Here is a 20,801-nt window from a genome sequence, read left to right as displayed (position 1 = left end):
TACGGAAGCCGGGAGAGGGCTGTTGTAGGGACGCGGCGGCGGTTGCCAGGCGACGGAGCGCTTCCCTGGTTACCGTGGCTCAGAGGGGAGGCACAGGAGAGCCGGGCAGGCAGCGACAGCGGGAGGATGAAGGAGAAGCGGTGCCTGTGCGAGATTTGTACCTGCGGGTAAGAAGCAAAGGGGACCCCCGAAGAGCGGCCCCTTTCCCGAGTCCCCTAAGCCTGATCCACCGGGAGACCCAAATCCCCCCCCAGGGACCCGCCCCTCCCGAGGGCCGAACCCCCTTCCCAGGGAACCTTCCCGTGCCCTCCTCCCCCGTCCCCGAGTCGCCCGTGGACCAGCACCCATTGCCTCCGGACCAGAACCCGAACTTCCTCTGCCCCGGGACCGCCCCAGCCTCCCTGAGCACGAACTTCCCGGGATCCAAAACCTCCTGCCCCAGCACAGGTGCCGTCGCAACCCTTGGCTGAAAGTGGTTAACTTTTCCAGGGTTTACAGTTTGGTTCAATGGCTTTTACAAATTGTTCCAGCACCGTCGTGCTCAGGACCCGAATCACCAAATCTCAACTGGATCCAAACACCCTCTGCCCCGAGAACCAAACTTTTTGGGACCAAACTGCCCTACCGCCGCAGCTCAAACCCCCTTAGCCCTGGGTCAAACCTCGTTGAGCACGCGCCTCCCCCTGTCGTAAACATGAACACACACACCCCCCAAATCCCCTGGTTCTGGAGACTGAACCTTTGGGGCCCCAAATCTGCTTTTTCCAAGCAGCCCAAACTGTCCCTACTTCCCTTCAAACAGTCTGATACTGTTCAAGGACAGTTTCATTGTGACCCTGTCTAAGGGCATATGCATTTTACCATCATCTCATCTAGACCTGAAGTGGAAGATTTCCCTAAATTTCTGAATGTAGATACAGCCAAAGGGCGGGGGGGGGGGAATCTACAGAACATTGTTTTACTGGGGATTAGCGAGTCTGTATACTGCTACTCACTCACCTGTATATGCCTCATCTCAACATGGTCTAGCACACCCTTTTTCCAAGGGCTCCCGGGGAAAGGAGGCATCTCGCAACCAGTTATGCTAGTTCTGGTTCTGCCCAGGAGAACTTCTGAAACCCAGTGGAGAAGGCCTTACAGCAGTTTCATAGTCACTAGCAGAGTTGGCATAAAGGGGACACACTACAACCCTTGACTTTTGTTTTAAGCTCTGTGAACTGTAACCACGTTTTACAGCCCTAATATACATCTACCACTCTGACCTGATTAAGTCTGGAGAAGTAAAAATAGCTTTTTTAGAAAGTATCTGATTTCTTTAGAAAAGGGAGTACAGAGACAGGTTTCAGCTCTCTTTGGAGTACTGTTCTGAAAAAGGAAAAGAATGTGGGTCCTTAGTAGAAATGAAGTAACACACTTAGGCTTTGTCTAGACTTAGAAAAAGTGGTTTTAAAATGTTAATTCATGATTTTGGTTGGTTTTTTTTAAAAAAAAAAAACAACACCTTTTTATGTAGTCTGGACTGAGTCTTAAGGTAAGATTGTGCCTTAAAGCAGGGCCCTACTTTAATGTGTTTGCAAATGGGCTGCACAGCAGTGGGACCAATTCTGGCTAACCCATCTAGAATTCATCCTGGGTAGAAAACACTGCCACACCAGCTCTTCATCCTTTCTAAATAAAGGCAGCATCTAATCCTTCCCCTGCTCACAGCCAGCTCTGCTCATTATTAAGGAGCGGAGATTGGCCACTGTCTTACTTTCAACCATGTCCTTTGGAACAATTCATCATTGTCCTACAGCCTGTTCGAGCCAGTGAGACTGGTGCAAAAGGGTAGGTCAGGAAAAAGGCTTCCTACAGGGAATACTACCTCCTCTAGCTGCGGGGTAGTACACGTGAATGCAGTATTATCTACCTCAGGAAATTTCAAAATCATGACTCAGACTACAAAAAATCATGTGATTGGCTTAAAATTTATGAGATTTTAAAAATAAAATGTGGGGTATTTTCTTTTCATTCTGCATTGAAACTGTTAGGGTTCACTTTCTAGCCCTCATTCAATCATGAGAGCTAAAAGCTTACAAAGCAAGCAAGCAAGCTGAGATTCTCACATTTTCATATAAATACTGGATCTCTGCCTTTAAGAAAAACATCAACTATTGTGAGACTTGTGAAATAAAACCATGAGAGTTGGCATCACTTTGTACAGGAGGCACAGAACCAGCTTTCCCAACTCTCTACCACATCTCCCACATAAAGGGGGCATTGCAGGTTCCAGGGTGGGATAAGTCAGACAGGCCAGATTAATTGGGGAAGGGAGTGGAGGCGTCATCAAAGGGCTGGGGCATTCAAATGCCCTGATGATTCTGTGTCCTTGCAAGTGATCACTGTATTATGGTTACAAGTTAGGACAGTCCTGAAGTCTACTTCATCCAGGGTCAAGCCTTACCCTTGTTAGGGTGACCAGACAGCAAGTGTGAAAAATCGGACAGGCAGTCAGGGGTAATAGGCGCCTATATAAGACAAAGTCCCAAATATCAGGACTGTCCCTATAAAATCAGGACATCTGGTCACCCTAGTCCTTGTATGGCAATTCTGTCCATTTCTTCACCAGCTCCAGCTACGATGTGGTTGGCCCACGCTGAAGAGTAAAAGAGGGGCAGTGTGAGGATTCTTGCATTCTCTTGACCTGCCTCCTAGCTATAATCTATCCCACAAAATTGTATCTCTGGACTTAATCATGAGATAGTGAACTGATTGTTTCCATGAGGAGAAATCTGAGTTATGCAGCCTAGAATCAAATACTGTATAAAGATGGTATGACATGACATTGTGAAAGGACCAAGTGAAAAAAATATGTCTGTAACTCAAAGACAAGACATTGTATAATATAATTATTAATTAATAATACTGTAAAATACACAAAAGAAATAAGTTAAAACAGAGGTTCTCAACCTTTTTTCTGAGCCCCCCCCGCAACATGCTATAAAAACTCCACAGCCCACCTGTGCCCAATAACTGGTTTTCTGCATATAAAAGCCAGGGCTGGCATTAGGGGTTAGCAAGCAGGGCAATTTCCTGGGGCCCAATGCCACAGAGACCACCACAAAGCTACATTGCTCAGACTTCGGCTTCAGCCCCATGTGGTGGGGCTTTGGCTTTCCGCTCTAAGTCATAAGTGAGTCTAATGCTGGTCCTGCTTCGTGGACCCCTGAAACCTGCTCAGGCCCCCCCTAGGAACCCTGAATCCCTTGTTGAGAACCGCTGGGTTAAAATACACATTGCTGAAGGTTTCAGATTTCCCCATGCTAATTTTCCCCCTACTGTTACTCACACCTTCTTGTCAACTGTTTGAAATGAGCCACCCTGATTACCACTACAAAAGTGATTTTTCTTTCTGCTGATAATAGCCAACTTTAATTGAAGTCTCATATTATAATTGGTAAGACAACCCCCATCTTTTCATGTGCTCTCTCTATACATCTTCCCACTGTATTTTCCACTCCATGCATCTGATGAAGTGGGTTTTAGCCCACAAATGCTTATGCCCAAATAAATTTTAGTCTCTAAGGTGCCACAAGTACTCCTCATTGACATTGCTGAAGGTTTTGCAGTCAATAAAATCTCAATAGGTTATTGTTTTAGGCAGCTCATTGAGTTTTCTTTGGTGTAGCACTACAGTGTTTCTGTTTTTATGGGACGATTAGTTGCTTGGCAGTGTTACCTGGGCATTGTGATGTACACACAAGAAAACTGTGATATATTGCACAAGTTCTACTTAGCAATCTGCTGGAGTCTTACATACTGTAATTCTGAATTACTTTAGATATATTTATATTTCAATCTGAATATTAAAACAGAGGGAATAATTCTTCTACCTGTAGTTAGGTCCTGGGAACAAATAGTGTAAAAAATATCAGCCAGAAGGTGTTTCTGTGTCTCAAAATAGACAGTGCATTTAAGGCTAGATTCTGCGGCCATTGCCTGTACTGAACAGCATTTGCTCATGAATAGTCCCTTTACACTCAGGTAGCAAAACCTTGGACATTTATATCCAGAGGTTCTAGGTTCAGTCCCCACCACCATCAATACAGTCTGGGGTATAGTGTTACAAATGGTGGCCCATATAGGGAATTGAGCTTGGGTAGTGAATCTCTGAAGTTCAGGAAAAGCTTCCCTCCCTAGGGGAAGTGTGTAATCACCTCACTGTAGTGCTCAGTGGGACTTGTCAGGTATAGTGATTAGCACTTACTCACACAAGAATGGTAGGATCTGCCCCCTATTTGTTGAATGTTAACATTACAACGAGTATTTTAAGAATATGGAGAGTAGACACCCTTCTCCCTAGGCTGTATGCCCTTTTCAGTGCCAATTAAAAATGTATGCTTGCAACAACTTTTTCCAACAAATAATTGTGCTGCCAAAAAGACTGGGTGTCTGCGGGGGCTGAGCACAATCATCTCCCATCAGCTTATAAATGCTTAACACTTCTCAGGGTCAGAGTCAGTGCTGGGGACGTTTCTGTATACCAGTCACCACTAAAGTTCCTAGCTTCTCAAGTTTAGGATGTGTCTAGCAGTAATATAAGACTGTGCCAAAGTGTACAAATGGTCATCTTCCAGTTGCTTTGCTTAAAAGGCAAGTTTTGGTTGTTATTTTTTAAACCACAAAAATGTTCTTGTAACCGCATTTGTTCAAAATAATGATTAGATCCTTTATTGGTATCCCTGGAGTATATCCCCAGACCCACTTCCCAGTCTCCAAGTGATATTTTTTGAGAATGGACCAGGTATCAGCTACCAACTGTTCTTGGGATATTTCCATAATAAGAAGCAAACATTTTTATTTCCTTATTTCCCATGGGTTGCAAACGTGCTATGTTAATATTAAAGAAAATGAACCCCTGCCTGTGAACAGAGTCAGGATTCAGATTGCTTGATATAGAAGTCCAACAGTTGGCAAACACAAGATGTAAATTTTGGCCTTCAGGAGCAGAGAACAGCTGTGCAGTAGTTAGATGACCTCCCAGACTATATCTAAGAGTAATATTTGTTTATAGACAAGAAAGTTGCCCATATACAAGAATTTCTCCATATACTTATCTTCGTTTTGGTATATAAAGATATAGAACTATTTACTAAAGCTTATTCTTTCAGTTCTTAAAATACTCGTAGTAATGTCGAAGTCTCCCCGTCCTTCCACACTCCTCTTATGCTTGTTACAATTTCCTGAAGAAGATAATAATTTCTCAATGAATGATAGATAAAAGGAAAGGGGAAGTTTGAATGAAATGTGACATACTTAATACTCAATACATCTAAATGCTTGCAAACCCAACAGAAAATTAAGGATGGAATTAGGGAGAACTAGAGCAACTCTGGAAGAGAATGTTTAGTCTTTGTTAGGAAGTCCATCCACTGACGGAACAGGAAAGATTAATCAAATGGAACACTACACAACAGTTGACAAGAAAATGGAATAAGCAAGAAAGTCCCAGGAGCTCTTCATTCAGCAGGTAAATGGAGAATTTAAATATATATTTTTAGTTAAAATAATCAGAACAATTTAAAAAATAGACATTCCAAACAGTTAAAAAGAAAACAAAACTGGCCCCACTGCAGTGAGGAGTGCCTTAGAGGAGGATCCCTGCAGCCCTATAAAGCCTCATTGACTTCAGTGGGGCTCCACTCAGGCACAAATATCTGCTAGTGCAGAATTCCTTGCAGGACTGAGGCCTAAATAACCTTCACAATGTTATCACTGTAAATTATGCAGTCTTTTAGTTTTTATTATAGGTTTCCTGACACCTTCTTTTATAAAACTCTGTTTTCAGTTAGATATAACTTTGCCAGGCACAAGAACTGAGGGCACAGAGACAGTCACCCCAGTATTCTCCAACTTCCCACTGTTGGTGCTCAGGTGGCAAGGGAAAATAGGTTGATTGGAATGCAAAGAGGGTGAGAAACTGAGCCTATAAAGGTGGTGAGTCAGGAGTGAGACAAAGTGTCCAGACAGGAATGGGAAGAGGAGCTGAGGAGGAGTTATGAGGGCTGGGCCAAAGAGTCAAGGGAGAGTGGGGAACTGGGACATGCGCCTGGGGAGGACTGGGAGTGTAGCAGTTAGGCACTGAGGTGCTTTTGAAAAACGCACTAAGTGCCTATCTGCTTCTTTAGGCTCCAAACACCTTTAAAAATATGGCCCATAGTCTCTGCTGAAGTCAATGGAAGCTTTGTCTCCCAGGGGCTTCAGGAGTCAGGAGTGACTAATAAAGCAGCTCAGAGCAATGTTAACCAATCATAATACATACTAAACGTGCCTCCTGATTGGCTACAACTGACTTTGGTGAAAACTCTTAATAACCTTGGCATTAGTCAGACAATATATGCATCTTGATTGGCACTAGAAATATTGGATTTCTTTCCGGACTTGTAATTCAATCTCCCACTTAGAATGCAACTTTAAAAAAAAATGTTACATGTGGAGCTGTATATACATACCAAAAATCTGTCCAGATATTTCTGATGAGGAATTTCAGAATGTATGTAACAATATACTGATCATGACTACATATTTCAGTAAATATAAACATTAATTGTTCCTCAAGATAACAAGAATTCTTTTTCACTCCTCATTAACTCCTCAGGTAAAGAAATCTTGATGTTAAAGAGAAGTGAATGCCTGGTTAATATTGGGGAATTGGATTTGTCTGATATTATTATTTATACAGAAAAAACAAGAAAAGCAATAGGAAACCAAGAGAAAGCACAATAAAATGGTGGAAGGGAAAATCCATAAGGTTACAAGGGAAGATCAGATCAGTGATGTTAGAAAAGACAGGCACTTAGGAGACAAAGCAGTAGGTTCATCTCTAGGTGAGGGAAACAGGCAGTTAGTTAAATTAGGGTCTGGTTTGAGGATTTTTATGCTCATTAGCAAGGAAGGCAGAAAGGCCCATGGTTCCTCACTTTTAGAAATATTAGAAAGTTTTAGAGACATTTATCCTCCCTGACATCTCAAAGACACTGTATATTACATTTTAGCTATCTTTACTGAGTCTTTTTATTTAGCTTTTTGTATCTAGCTGCTAGTGTGCTAGCACTAAGCAAAAAGTAGGCCTGAGACAAGGATAACAGGGAGCCCAGTAAACAACTATTAATTCTCCATTGGCAGATAGTCTGCAGCTGTCTCAGTAGAGAAAACAAATCATGTTTTCTCCTACCCACCCCATCTCCAGTCGCATTGGCTTATGGTGATTGACCACATGACATGTTAGCATCCTTCCATGTTGTGGCTGCCCTCCAGATGCATGAATGAGAAGTCCTCTTCTGTCAGTCAGTCTGTCAAGGGATTGCCAGGGGATTTTCATACCCCAGTTTCTCTTCCTTCTGTTGTGCTGGCAGGCTTCTCTAGTGACATTCCAGAACTGAAAAAAAGTAATGGGAAGCCTGCACTACTTAATTTATCTAGCCATTTTGCCCAGAGCATCCTGGGTGAATGTCCATACTGTTGTGCTCCTCCCATAATGGAAAATAATTAGCAAGGTAGGAAAATTTCACTTGCAGCCGTCTATTTAAAAGATAAGATTTAGGACTTTAAACACTTTCAGATAGAGGCTTGCAGTAGTGTGAAAGGATGAAAGAGGAAGACAAGGAGGAGAATGACATGCTGACTTACCTTTGATGTTACAATCCAACACAACATCAAACTGATCATCTAGCAGCACCAGAGGCAAATGCAGGCAGGAAAGAAGGTTACATTTCTTCTGACTGTGCAGGTATTCAGCTTCATCTAGCTGTATGCAGGGGCGGCTCTAGGCATTTTGTCGCCCAAGCATGGCAGGCAGGCTGCCTTCGGCGGCTTGCCTGCGGAGGGTCCTCCAAAGACGCGGGACCAGCAGACCCTCCGCAGGCAACCCGCAGAAGGCAGCTTGCCTGCCACCCTTGTGGCGCCAGCAGACAGCCCCCCGCGGCTTGCCGCCCCAAGTATGCGCTTGGTGTGCTGGGGCCTGGAGCCGCCCCTGGCTATATGAAGCACTTTGAGATATTTGCAAGAATCTAAATGTATGTAAATATCATAGATGAGGTATGACAGTCACAAAAATTCTCTTTATAGAGTCTGTTGTCCCCTCAGTCTATGTGTATAACACTCATTGATGTGAATGTTTCAAGGTGATGTCCTTTGGCGGGCAGATATACAATATGTCTTTCTCAATAGTAGTCAATCCATGACACAATCATTGAGGACTTTGAGGAATCAGCAAAAACAGACAACAGCATTCTCTTTGTACATTCACATAAGAGCATAACTACTTGCTAAAGATTAATTTTGCTTTTGTCATGAAGACTGGATTTCCACATTCCTCAGTTTACTAGTTCTACTTAAAAAGAGTTTCAATGAGACTTTTCTTTGTCTATAAATCATGCATGTTCCCCCCAGAATTATTTTTCCTGTCAACACTAGGGAATTCAGGTCGTTTAAGCAGCAGAATAGTTTCAGTGTCCAAATATCTAGTGTCCAAATATAACTTCTTTCACTCAGATGGTCATGTTTACCTTGGCAGTTAAAAACCTTATTGAGATATTTATTTTGTTTATAAACTCTTAATGATTTAAAGTCTCCTAAAGGAGACTTTTCTCATAATAAATCGTATTCTGTGGGAGGGAATGCTCTAGATAGCTCTCAAGGATGAATCTTGTTGGCATGAGAAAGCTAATTATGTGACAGATCTTTGGCTGGTGTAAGTCAACATAGCTCTGTAAGTCAACAGAGCTACACCAATTTATACCAGCTGAGGCACTTGCCCAAATGGTGTCTATTTAAATTTTTTGCGATTTATCTGTTAACATGTTATCTAAGCAATAAATTATCAGTCTTGCTCATGGAAGAAAGAAAACATAACCCACCAGAGCAGACATCAATCATTCATGAGTCAGGAACACATGCACTTCAAAGTACATTAAAAGATCAATAACTCTGGTATAAAAGATTGATGAAGTGTAGTAACACATTTGTAGGTAACACACACAAATCAGAGACTCAAATAGTTCTCAATTAGCCAAATTATAAGCAACATATTTCATTAGTCATGTCCCACCCTTTGATTGATGATTCTCAACAGATATTTAGAATTCAGATCTCATTCTCCACTCTCTCTCCTGAAAGTTGTGATTTAGTTGTAATCATTTCTAGAAAGATATTCTCTTAATGATCATTCTTTTATTATCATTTGGTTTAAACCCCAAACTGGATTTGTCAGTTATCCAAAGCCATGAAATATACTCTCTGAGGCAGATTCCCATTTGCATTAAGGCCTCCTTGACACTACCATTTACTCCCACTTTCAATCCTCTTTACACTGCCAGAACAGTGTAAAGAAGCATCAGTGTAAACGAGAATCAGGCCTTGTATGTTTTTTGGTGTATATCTTTTGTATTTCACAATTTGTAAGTGCTATTCTGCTACCATTACTCACATTGGTAGTACTGTACTCCTGAATACTCCCATTAAAATCAATGTAACTATTTGTATGTTATGGGATTATTCAATCTGAGTTAACGATTTTGACTCATCAGAAATAATGGAGTCTTACGAAGTCATGCATAATTACTTTTTGCTAGAGATGCTTTGGCTCTTTTTGACAAAACTAAAATGTCATGACATTTTGATCGTTCAAACACTGATGGACTCCATTTAAATTTAATTCATTATAATCTTCAGGGTCCTTCAGGAGGAAAGTATTTTTCTAATGGATGTTGTTTCTGCTTCTAGCAAGTATGATAGTGCAGGTGATATAACGATGAGGGTAGTGTGGGGGAATGTTGTAGAACAGAGTACAGAATGTAGAGACAGCTGAGTGTATGAATCTGATGATATCAGAACAGCCATTTGGAATAGATAGGGCCCTATCAAATTCACAGTTCATTTCATGGTCATAGGATTTTAATAATCATAAATTTCATGATTTCAGCCATTTCAATCAGAAATTCAGAGCTGTAATTGTAGGGGTCCTGACCCAAAAAGGAGTTGTGTGTATGGAGTGGGGGGTCGCAAGGTTATTGTGGGGGGTATTGCCACCCTTACTTCTGCACTGCTGTCTGTAGAGCTGGGCCATTAGTCAGCAGCTGCTGCTCTCAGGCTGCCCAGCTCTGAAGGCAGGAGCGCAGAAGTAAGGGTGACATGGTATGGTACTGCCACCCTTATTTCTCCACTGCTGCTGGCGGAGTGCTGCCTTCAGAACTAGGCACCCCAACAACAGCCACCGCTCTCCAGCCACCTAGCTCTGAAGGCAGCACAGAAGTAAGGGTGGCAATTCCGCAACCCCCCTGCAACTCCCTTTTGGGTCAGGACCTCCAATTTGAGAAACATTGGTCTCCCCTGTGAAATCTGTACAGTATAGGGTAAAAGCACACAAAAGAAAGAACAGATTTCACAATCCATGATGCGTTTTTCATGGCTGTGAATTTCGTAGGGCCCTAGGAACAGGGCTGGCTTTAGGCCAATTCAATCAATTCCCCTGAATCGGGCCCCGCCCCTAAGAGGGCCTCACGCCCAAGCCCCAGTACGGTGTACCGGCAAAAGCCAGTGCGCTGTACCGGAGTGGCCCAGCTTCTCCAGGGGGCGATTTAAAAGGCCTGGGGCTCCCAGCAGGCGCTAGAGCCCCAGGCCCTTTAAATTGCCACCAGAGCACCACTGCTGGAGCCCTGGGGTAGGGCTGTGGGGCTCTGGGGCTATTTAAAAAGTCAGGGACTCCCATCGCTTCTACTGCCCCTGCCCTTTAAATAGCCTCCAGAGCCCCACCGCTTCCCCAGGGTTCCCGTGGCTACGTAAAGGGCTGGGGCGGTAGACAAAGGGGAGCCCCGGCCCTTTAGATACCCCCAGAGCCATGGGGTAGCGGGGGGCTCTGGGGGCTATTTAAAGGGCTGGGGCTCCAGCTGCCTCTGCCGCCTCGGTCCTTTAAATAGCCACCGAAGCCACACTACTTCCCCAGGGCTCCCTCAGCTATTTAAGGGGCTGGGGCGGTAGAAGCAGGGGAGCCCCAGGCTCTTTAAATAGCCCCCAGAGCCCTGGGGTAGCAAGGGGCGCTCCAGCTGCCTCTGCTGCCCTGATCCTTAAATAGGCCCCGAGACCCTGCAACACTTCAACCTGGGGCTCCCACGCCTATTTACAGGCTGGGCAGTGGAAGCAGGGAGCCCCGAGCCCTTTAAATAGCCCCTGATCCCTGGGCTGCTGCGCTGTACCCTGGTGGGGGAGGGAGGAGGAGGGGCACTCACCATACAGGATGGGCTGTACCCCTGTACCCTGACCAGCTGCCGCAGCCAACCCCCTGCTGCACCCGCTGCCTGCAGCCAGCCCATCTCCAGCCAGTCCCGCACCCCTGCCTTGCTCCAGCCCTGCACCAGCACCTGTCTCCAGCCAGCCCCTGCTGCACCGCCCTGCTCCACACCCAGCCTGCACACCCCTGCCTGTCTCCAGTCAACCCCGGCCGCACCCACCTGCTGAAGCCAGCCAGTCCCGCACTCCTTTGTCTCCAGCTCTGCCAACACCATGCTGCACGCCCCACTGTGGCCCTGCTTGAAGCCAGCTAGCCCACCTCACACCCCCTGCTCCAGCGTGCCCCACACCCCTTGCCAGCCTGCAGCCAGACCCTACCTCCAGCCTCCTCCCCCTGCATCTCCAGCCAGCCCCATGTCCACTGGTGCCCTGCAGTTCCAGGGAAGTACCCTGCCACACCGCTTCAATGAAGTGGGCAGGGAGCAGCTGGGACGCACATATATGCACCCTAGCACACCCTCAGGGAGTGGCAGAGCTCATTTCTAGTTCAGGCCCATCTTTTAAAAAGAACTTTAGGTAGGGTTAACATACATCTGTATTTTCCTGGACATGTCAGGCTTTGGTCTTAAATCGCCAACGAGAGGAAAATACGGACGTATGGTAACCCTATTGGTACAAAAAATACCATACTGTGGCAGAACTTTTTATAGGGAACCAGTTGCTAAGAAATGAAAGACTTTTTTTTATATATATTTTTTTTCAATCATCCCTGCTGGGCCCCGCCGAAAATGTCGAATTGGGCCCTGCCACTGTCCTAAAGCCGACCCTGCCTAGGAATAGGTATTGTGGTTGATGCATGGTTTTCTGAAATGAGCTGATGGAGAGGTTGAGGATGCAAAAATGTAGCGTGCTATCTGTGTGAATATTATGCTGTTTGTTTCACTCTCTCTTGGCTGTTATGCTTAAAATCAATGTGATAAGTGCCCTTGAAATAAACAATTTCTGATGCATGTATTAAATCTGATTAGCCAGTTTTGTTTAACTTGCTTTTGATAGTTATATTTTAGTGTTTTTCTATTTTCTGCTTAAGATGATGTTTTTAGTTGTGAAATCTGGAGTACATGCTGTACTTTGTGAATGAATATTATACAGCATAGATGAATCCCTGGAAAAATTCAGGGTGAGTGAAGCTATGTGATCAGAAGTAGCACCTTCTCATTTCCCTTTTAATCTCTTCTCTTCCTGTTTTTCCTTCCCTCCCCTAGTGCTTTTCAAACTGCTCAGTTCATTGTTAAATGGTGGGATTGTGACATTAGAGGTAACTCAGCCCTCTCTTCTCTCTCTCTCCCATTTTTCTCTGCTGCTGCCCTGCCATCAGGTCGCAGTTAATGGTGGGATTGGAGCATTAGTGGTAAATAGGTGACATGAAAGTATTATCTTTTACGGAGCCTTCTACTTTACTATGCAATTTTCAGTTGTTATTGTTATCCCTTTGGTAGACCAGTTTGATTGAAAACGAATTGGCAGCTTGAGGCTCCAACACACCATACACTCCACATGAGACATCTACTGAGACTGACTTGTTATGTAGGGTTATTTAATTTGCCATTTAATCTAACTAGTGAGCTCCAAAATCACATGGCACAAAAGTGCAACTAAAACTAGCTTTAGGGATTTCCAATCACAGATAATTCCTTTCTTTGTTTTCCTTTTTTACTTTTCTCAGCAGGGATCCTATATGCCTGTTTCTTTAGTCCAGTGTTTCCCAAACTTGGGACGCCACTTGTGTAGGGAAAGCCGCTGTCGGGCCGGGCCGGTTTATTTACCTGCCGCGTCTGCAGGTCTGGCCAATCGTGGCTCCCACTGGCCATGGTTCACTGCTCGAAGCGGTGTGTCTAAATCCCTTAGATGACTTTAAATCCCTTAGATGACTTTGAAAATCTTAATCCGTATATTATAATTTCCTGCAAATCATATCCCAAAATTACTGTGGTTAAATAGTACAAGACATAATACAGTATGTACACACAATAGCAAAAATAAAGCCAATACTTTTGGGGGATAGAGAATTTCAGAGATATGGGTGTGAAAAAAATAAATTGAGGAGAACTGAGGAGGGATAGATTCAGGAAATTTATTCTAGACATCTGGAGCTGCAGATCAGAAGGCCATAACACCAACTGTGATGAGATTGTGTAAAGTAGGGAGGTGACTGGTGCTGTTATGAGAAATGGTGAAAGATGTATTGAAATACACAGGGAAAAAACGAATGAGGAGAAAAGAAAGGGCAAGATACCAGAGAAGTAGGGAGAGGTATTGAGTTATTGTTACAGATTAGAGAAACAATAGCATGAAAGAAGGAAGCCAATGCTTGGCAGAGAAAAGAATGCGAGGAAAGAGTGAGTTGGGTAGGTGACAGATTAACATTTAGCAGACTGTCAGCTGTATTCACCCACCCTGTTCTGTACTAAGGATGCGGTAAGTATTCTTTCTTCCTGTGTTATTGTGGCCTATGCAGTGCTATTTAAATGGTAACATCCTTCATAACTACAGAACAAAATAATTTGTTTTCCTTTCACACTCAGGAAGTGTTCTAGATTCAAGGTACCTGTGATGACAATCCTATTTCTCTTGTTATACACTCATAGAATATTTGAGATGTGTTTCCCATAGATAAAACTATTTGAAATGATCTCGTTTCAATTTCTTATACAGGCGCCATCATTGCCCTCATAAATCCACAAGGATTTATGATACTGGAGGACAGCCTTGCCTCATGACGGAATACGACGACAAATATCTCCAGTATGGCAATGTCCCTCCACCCCAGAGTCTTAAGCCAAAGGAGGAATACCAAGCACATCATGGAAGAATGGAAGGAATCACTACATTTAAGTAAATATTTTGAAGCAATGTGTTTTGGAGCTGATGTTATTCTACAGTGTCCTCATATTTTTTCATGTAGGAAAGACAGCTCTGTTTATTGGAATCATTTTCCATTGTGATATAATTTGATTATTCATTCTCTTCAAGGATATATATGTATAAAGTTTGAGTATAAGATGGCACAAGTCAGTCATGTTTTAGAGTTGGCAGATGACAAGCAAAGGATTTTTTTTTTTTGTCCTTTGGGGATTCATTTTTATCTCTAAAGAAGATCTGAAAGGTAGGGCCAGCTCCAGGCACTAGTGGAGGAAGCCCATGCCTGGGGCGGCACATGCTAAGGAACGGCATTCTGTCCATTCTTGGGGCAGCACAGTCCTGGTGGTTTTTTTGGTTTTTTTGTCTTTTTTTTGCTTCAGCAGTTCCGATGCTAGTCTGAGTGGCTTTTTTTGCTTGGGGTGGCAAAAATGGTAGAGCCGGCCCTGCTGAAAGGTAAATTACTGTCAGGTTTGAAAAAGGAATTCCACCACCTTACTAAGTACAAAGAATACACCATATGTCAGACACCAAATATCTGTTGAATTATTGTTTTCTCATTCTTCATCCTGTGATGTTGATGATGCTGACCCTAAATCAGCAAATGCTTTCAAAGAGTTAACATTTTAGTCCTTCCACAATTGATATAATGTAGTTTTTGTTAAGTTTCTATATATGGAAAAAAATGTCACAAATGTCTCAATCAGAAAAAGGTAACATTGTGAAGCAGTACTGCATGTTTCTCCTTTTCAGGTCTGATTATCTTCCATACGATGTTGTAAATCGACCTCTTCAGGTACAAGTAGAATATAAACCAAAACCAGGAGAGATTGATCTTGGAACTACATACAGAAGAGATTATAATCCTCATAAAATACAACCAGTGACATTAGTAAGACCTTTAGAAAGAAAACACATTAAGGGAGGAAAAATAGACACCATACCAACCTATCAAGGTAATTACATATGCCACTTTAAAAGAAATAGCCACAATGATGGTAGTATTCTGAACTGCCATATTGAAGTTGAGGTTTGATTTCTGACTTTGGTCTCTCAACCTCTGGACCAATAGGTGACAGTAGTGAAGAGGGAATACCCTATGATTCTCAGCAATGGATTCTGTTAATTTAAGAATTAACATTAATAGGCTCTGAAAGAGAAGCCCTCTCCAAGTTTTCCCAACTGGAAGGAGGGCAGCTTTTAGACTGTGGCAGAAATATAGTAAACCACCTAAGAGAAGGAGAGAGAAACTTTGGGTTCTAATGCTAGTTATAATCCAAGCACATCTTCAAGATACATTTGGAGAAAATTGTAATTCCTTTGGTCAGAAAGATTATTAAACAATGTCAAAGAGAAACATGTTAATATTATTATGGACACAGTGTGCCAAGAGTCTCACTTTCCTGCTTTGCTACTGGACTTAACTGAAGCTTTGGATAGCAATAATATTTAACAATGCTTTTTGAAGATCCATAATTTGGTACAACCCAGGTGTTTTCAGACTCGGCATGGTGATGGTCACCTTCTGAATCCAGTTTTTAGAATGGGACTGGAGCTTGCTGGAAAGACAATATATCTTATTTTAAGACAATCACCATCTCCATTATGAGGTCCAAGCATACCTTAGCTTCCATTATGGTGGCATTCACAATTACTGTTTTTCTACATAGACAGATGAAACAAACTTGATTTCAGATTCATCTTTACAATATACTTGGTATAGCATTCTGCTGATGACCAGTTTCAACAAGATGATCTTCTGTTACTCATTGATGCAACAGTTCCTAAACGGCTTCCCGGCAGATTATCCTTACAGATTACCGTGGTATACAAATAATCTTTTACATATGAGATGTTTTACTTAATAATTTGATTGTAGCACATCTGCTCTGCAATCCAGATTAAAAATATCTGAATGTGGAGTATGAGCTATGTAAGACAAGAGATGCTCTGATGGTCAAGACCAAGGCCACTGGATTAGAAGGGAAAGATACTTAAAATGCTGAAGATAAGGTGAGGTCACTGAGGCTAGGAAGTTAGAAGAACTGAGGTAGAGTAGGTAGAAGCGAAAAGCACATAGTGGCAAAAGTAGAGGTAGTAGAAATAATTCAGCAGCACTGGGCCTGGGGGGAAAGAACATCTTTGATAATATTATTATTCACCAGCTTCTGTACACTTGTAGTTTAAGATGTTACCAGCATCCGTCACTAAAATTATAGTCCATAGTTCAGTCATCTTTTGTTTATATGTATTTCATCCACAGTCCTGAGATAAAATGTAGACTTTTGCAGACATATCCTCTGTACAAATATTTCTGTGCAATAGAAAACAGAAATCAAATATGTACATAGAAAATATGTCTTTTTTTTAAAAGAAATAATCATCTTGTGCTACTAAGTGGCATTTTAGTGGCTGTTTGGTGTATTCCCATAGTAGCAGGTAAGCAGAACTCCTGTATCTAATAGTAAAACAGAATTATCTTTTTTACTTAAACTCAACTCTTTTGATCAAAAGGGTTGGTGGGGGAAGAAAATAGATTTTTTAATATGAGACAGCCACAAATCAATAATAAAACCTATAATCTTTCTGTCTATCAAGTATTGTTTTTGTCTTAAAGATGACTATAGATCATGGGAAGTTCAAAGAAGGGAGCCAAATAAATTGGAACACACCTATCATCCCCCTACAGAAAAGTTTGGGAATTCTACTACATTTCAAGATGACTTTGTTCCTAGGGAGCTGAACCCCAGACAAAGCTTTAAGCCTTCAGGTGTGGCCAAACTTTCAGATGTACCTTTTGATGGTATTACTAATCATCGCAGTTCTTACATCGCTCATCAACTGGAACCAAAATTTGTAAGACCAAAGGAAGAATACAAGCCAAGCAGCCAACCCTTTGAAGATCTCACAACCCACCGGAATGATTTTAAAGGGCTACTTGGAGAGTTTACAAAAAGCTGCAAGCCTGAATACACTAAAGTTGGGTCTAATGCTCACTTTGATGGATGCACTGAATTCCAGGATCGTTTTCAACCATGGTCAGTCTCCTTGCCTGAGGCTCGCAAGATAAGAGATTATGTTCCTCCTACAGGTAATATGGATTTACACTCCACAAGCCATCTTGATTATGTTCCGCACGTGATCTGTCCTGTTGCCCCCATAAGACCAGTTTCTTACGGAAGAAGAAGTAATGTCCCTTTCCAGGGGAACACTACAATGAAGGAAGACTTTCAAGCTTGGGCCAGCTGTCAGCAAGAAATTATTAGAAGACATCAGGAAATTCCAAAGCCTACTGGAAAATTTGATGGATTGACAACATTCAAGTCTCACTATATACCACATGAGATAATTCCAGTTCAGAGTTTCAAACCTCTGCGTGTTGTAGTCCCTAGTTCAGCTCGTTTTGAAGATGGAACCATGTATCGTACAGAGTATACGCCAAAGAAACAAGAGATCTGCCCAGCAAACTATCCATCTCCTCCAGGATACATCTTTGTAAACACAGATTCTCGTGGTCACAAGTTCTTCCGCAGAGTTACTCCAGAAATCAATACATTTTCCCAGTCAAATGGTAATCATATTCCAAAAGAAGTAGCTGTTACTTCATAACTTTTAACTTTAGTAGTTTACATATTTTCAAAAAAAATTTAGAATCCATAGCTTAATTTTTTCCCGGCTAAACCTCAATGACAGTTGGCAAGTACAAGTTGTTATTGTAATTTTAAAATTGTGAAATCACAAACTGATTATAGCTTTTAAAAAAAACCTGGGAATGACTTCATTACAAGATTGATGAAGATCAGGCAGCCGTAAGATGCATCTGAACATTTTGTGTGGAATCTGTTTTCTCTAATTGTGCATCTTACAATTACCATGCTTTTCAGTTTTCACTGTCTTCCAACCCAAGCACATACCGTGTACATTGAAATGAGATTATGACTTGCTGGAAATCATTTTGGAATCATTGAATCTGTACAGTAGAAATTAGATGTCTTAAATGTAACCTGAGCCCTATTTAATTCTCACTGCGCAGTAAATGAAACTATAATAAATCTAAATGAATAGACCCTGCCAACACTAATTTTGAAATGTTTTAACATGGCTTCTGTGACCCGTATGGAAAACAATTTTTTCCTCTGGAAATCTTGATAGCCAAACTTCATTACAAACTAGCCTCCCACGTAGCCTATAACATAATCATAAAATCAACTTCAGAAAACAAATACCCTTTTTATGCTGGTCCAGGAAACTATGCTAGGACACTGCTAACAATAGTCTTTAACTTTGCTATTATTAATGCAGTTTAAGCCTAGAATGGCCAGATCCTAGCAGTGAGATTCTAACTTCTGATGCTTGGTGCATATTGACCATGTAATGAAAAAGATAATCTGCTAACTTTTGCATACAAATGCAACAGCAGATTTTTTTTCTGACACACAAAACAGAGCTGGTTTGACTTTGGTCCTTCGTTTCCCAGCTAAAGTATGTTTCAAATAAGTAGGTGGAATGAATGCTTTATTAAGATAATGTGTGTGTTCATATAGGAGATGTTAAGCGTTATTTCAAAGTATTCTTCTCTCAGTTTCAGTGAACGTGTGCAGGATTTACAGTGATCCCTTCTTACAATACTTATTTAACAATAATATGTTGTCTTATCACTTTCAGTCTGAGGAGCATCAGTTACTTATAAATATATTATTTTTTACTCATTACTGTAGGAAAGCCATTTTAGCTTTGAAGTGTCACGTATTTGTATGTATACCAAATCACCAATAAAAGGACTGAAATCAAGTACAGTATGATGTTGAAATCAGGAACTGAATCACAGAAAGGCAGAGAGAAAGACCTGGACTGCTGGAAATGCTTGTTTTGTTTAACTGTTACATGAGGTTTCTGCTGTTATTACAAGAGTGGTTGCTTTTAAATGTTCTTTGTGATATGTCAATTTGCTTTACTTTAATTGAAAAATCAGGTCAATTAAATTTTTTTTTAAAGTTCCTACACGTTTTCCAGTTTGTAAAGAGGTGTTTTGGATTGGATTTTTAATTAAATGTTTAAGGCTGGACTAGCCTGAGCAAGTAGCACCATATAGCAGTACTGTCCCAGGAGTGGGGCAGAGACTGAATTCTGATTTAGTTCCAGTTATATCCCTGGAATTATTTAAGTGCTTTGCTTCCCTGACTGGACACTTCCCTGAATCTGTGTCTGACCACTGATCCTTTTTCATTTTTATTTAGCAGATCTCAAATTTCTTAGCCCCATTATAGACCTATTGTCCTGATATGCATTTTCTTTTCTTGCCTAAATAATTTAAGGAAACTCATATCTGACTCTACCAGCTACTCACAGATACAAAAATGTAATGATAAATACTGAGGGGAAACAGAAGAGCAAACTCAAACAGGTGTAATAGAGTTTGAAGCAGGTGTATTTGGAGAGCAGGTATTTCAGGAGATTTTTTCTCTCTCTCTCTCTTATGGCCCTGAATACCACCTGTAAACTCATTATTTTAAGGATGGAGTACACTAGGGCAAGGACCCCTACCCTTGAGAGCCCTAAACATAGCCCCAAGTCTCCGACCCATAGCAACCCTAACCCTAGAACGGGGACCCCTACCCATAGGAACTCTAACTCTAAGGCAGGGATCCATACCCATAGGAACCCTAACCCTAGGGAGGGGACCCTTATCCACAGGAGCCATAGCCCCAATTCCCCTACCCATAGGAACCTTAAACTTAGGGTGGGACCCCTACACATAGGAACCCTAACCCTAGAGCAGGGTCCCCTACCCACAGGAACCCTAACCCTAGCCCCAATTCCCCTACCCATAGGAATCTTAAGCCTAGCCCCAAATTCCATACCCATAGGAACTCTAGCCCTAAGGCAGGACCTCTACCCATAGGAAACCAAAGCCTAGCCTCAAATCCCATACCCACATGAACTCTAACCCTATAGTGGGGCACCTACCCTTAGGAGCCCTAACCCAAGCCCTAAGTCCCTTGTCCATAGGAACCTTAAGCCTAGGGACGGGACCCCTATTCATAGGAACCTTAAACCTAGCCCCAAATCCCCTAAAATAGGAACCCTAACCCAAGGGCAGGGACCGGTACCCATAGAAGCTATAACATTAGTGCGGGGACCCACTATCAATAGGAAACCCCAGTATCATTTGCACCCTCCAGATCTTGCTCACTGCCTACTGCAGGCCCCCCGGGCCTCAGATCACCTCACTGAGTGCAGTCTGAGCCCAGAGAAGAGTGTCTGTGCCACAGGCAGGGCAGAGGAGAGAATGAACTGTCCCTTTGCACACCAATGCCCTGACACAAACTGGTAACTGAAATGTAAACAAGCATTTTCTGTGATGGGGATGTCATGTTGGATTGTGAACTACATTCTCTGCCTGCTCTCCTCTGGGTGGTTTTTTTTATGGTCTTAATACGTTTTTTTATGGTCAAAATTCAGAATATATTATCTTAATATAGTTGACAATATATTAACCACAGTTGCCAACTTTCACATGGTAAATAAGCACCCGACTTTCACAGTAAGCCAAAAATCAAGCTAATCCCATTTCAAAACAAGGCCAAAACAAGCCAATTCCTAAGAACCCCAACACT

At 42.2% G+C, this 20,801-nt stretch overlaps 1 protein-coding gene across 2 annotated transcripts; it reads left to right on the top strand.

The window, feature by feature from the left end:
- Positions 1-84: 84 nt before the first annotated feature.
- Positions 85-18,997, top strand: SAXO2 (stabilizer of axonemal microtubules 2). 2 transcript variants are annotated; one of them, XM_032790649.2, is made up of 5 exons: positions 96-167; positions 5,335-5,509; positions 13,981-14,160; positions 14,938-15,140; positions 16,802-18,997. In XM_032790649.2, exons 3-5 carry the CDS (start codon positions 14,042-14,044, stop codon positions 17,791-17,793), a joined length of 1,314 nt encoding a protein of 437 aa, XP_032646540.1. In that variant the 5' UTR covers positions 96-167; positions 5,335-5,509; positions 13,981-14,041; the 3' UTR covers positions 17,794-18,997. The 2 variants fall into 2 exon arrangements, with proteins under 2 accessions (XP_032646539.1, XP_032646540.1); XM_032790648.2 differs by lacking the exon at positions 5,335-5,509 and having other exon boundaries at positions 85-167.
- The last annotated feature ends 1,804 nt before the right edge of the window (positions 18,998-20,801 follow it).

Source organism: Chelonoidis abingdonii, chromosome 9 (genome assembly GCF_003597395.2).
Source record: "Chelonoidis abingdonii isolate Lonesome George chromosome 9, CheloAbing_2.0, whole genome shotgun sequence".
NCBI lineage: Eukaryota > Metazoa > Chordata > Testudines > Testudinidae > Chelonoidis > Chelonoidis abingdonii.
This window is presented reverse-complemented; position numbering and strand designations above follow the sequence as displayed.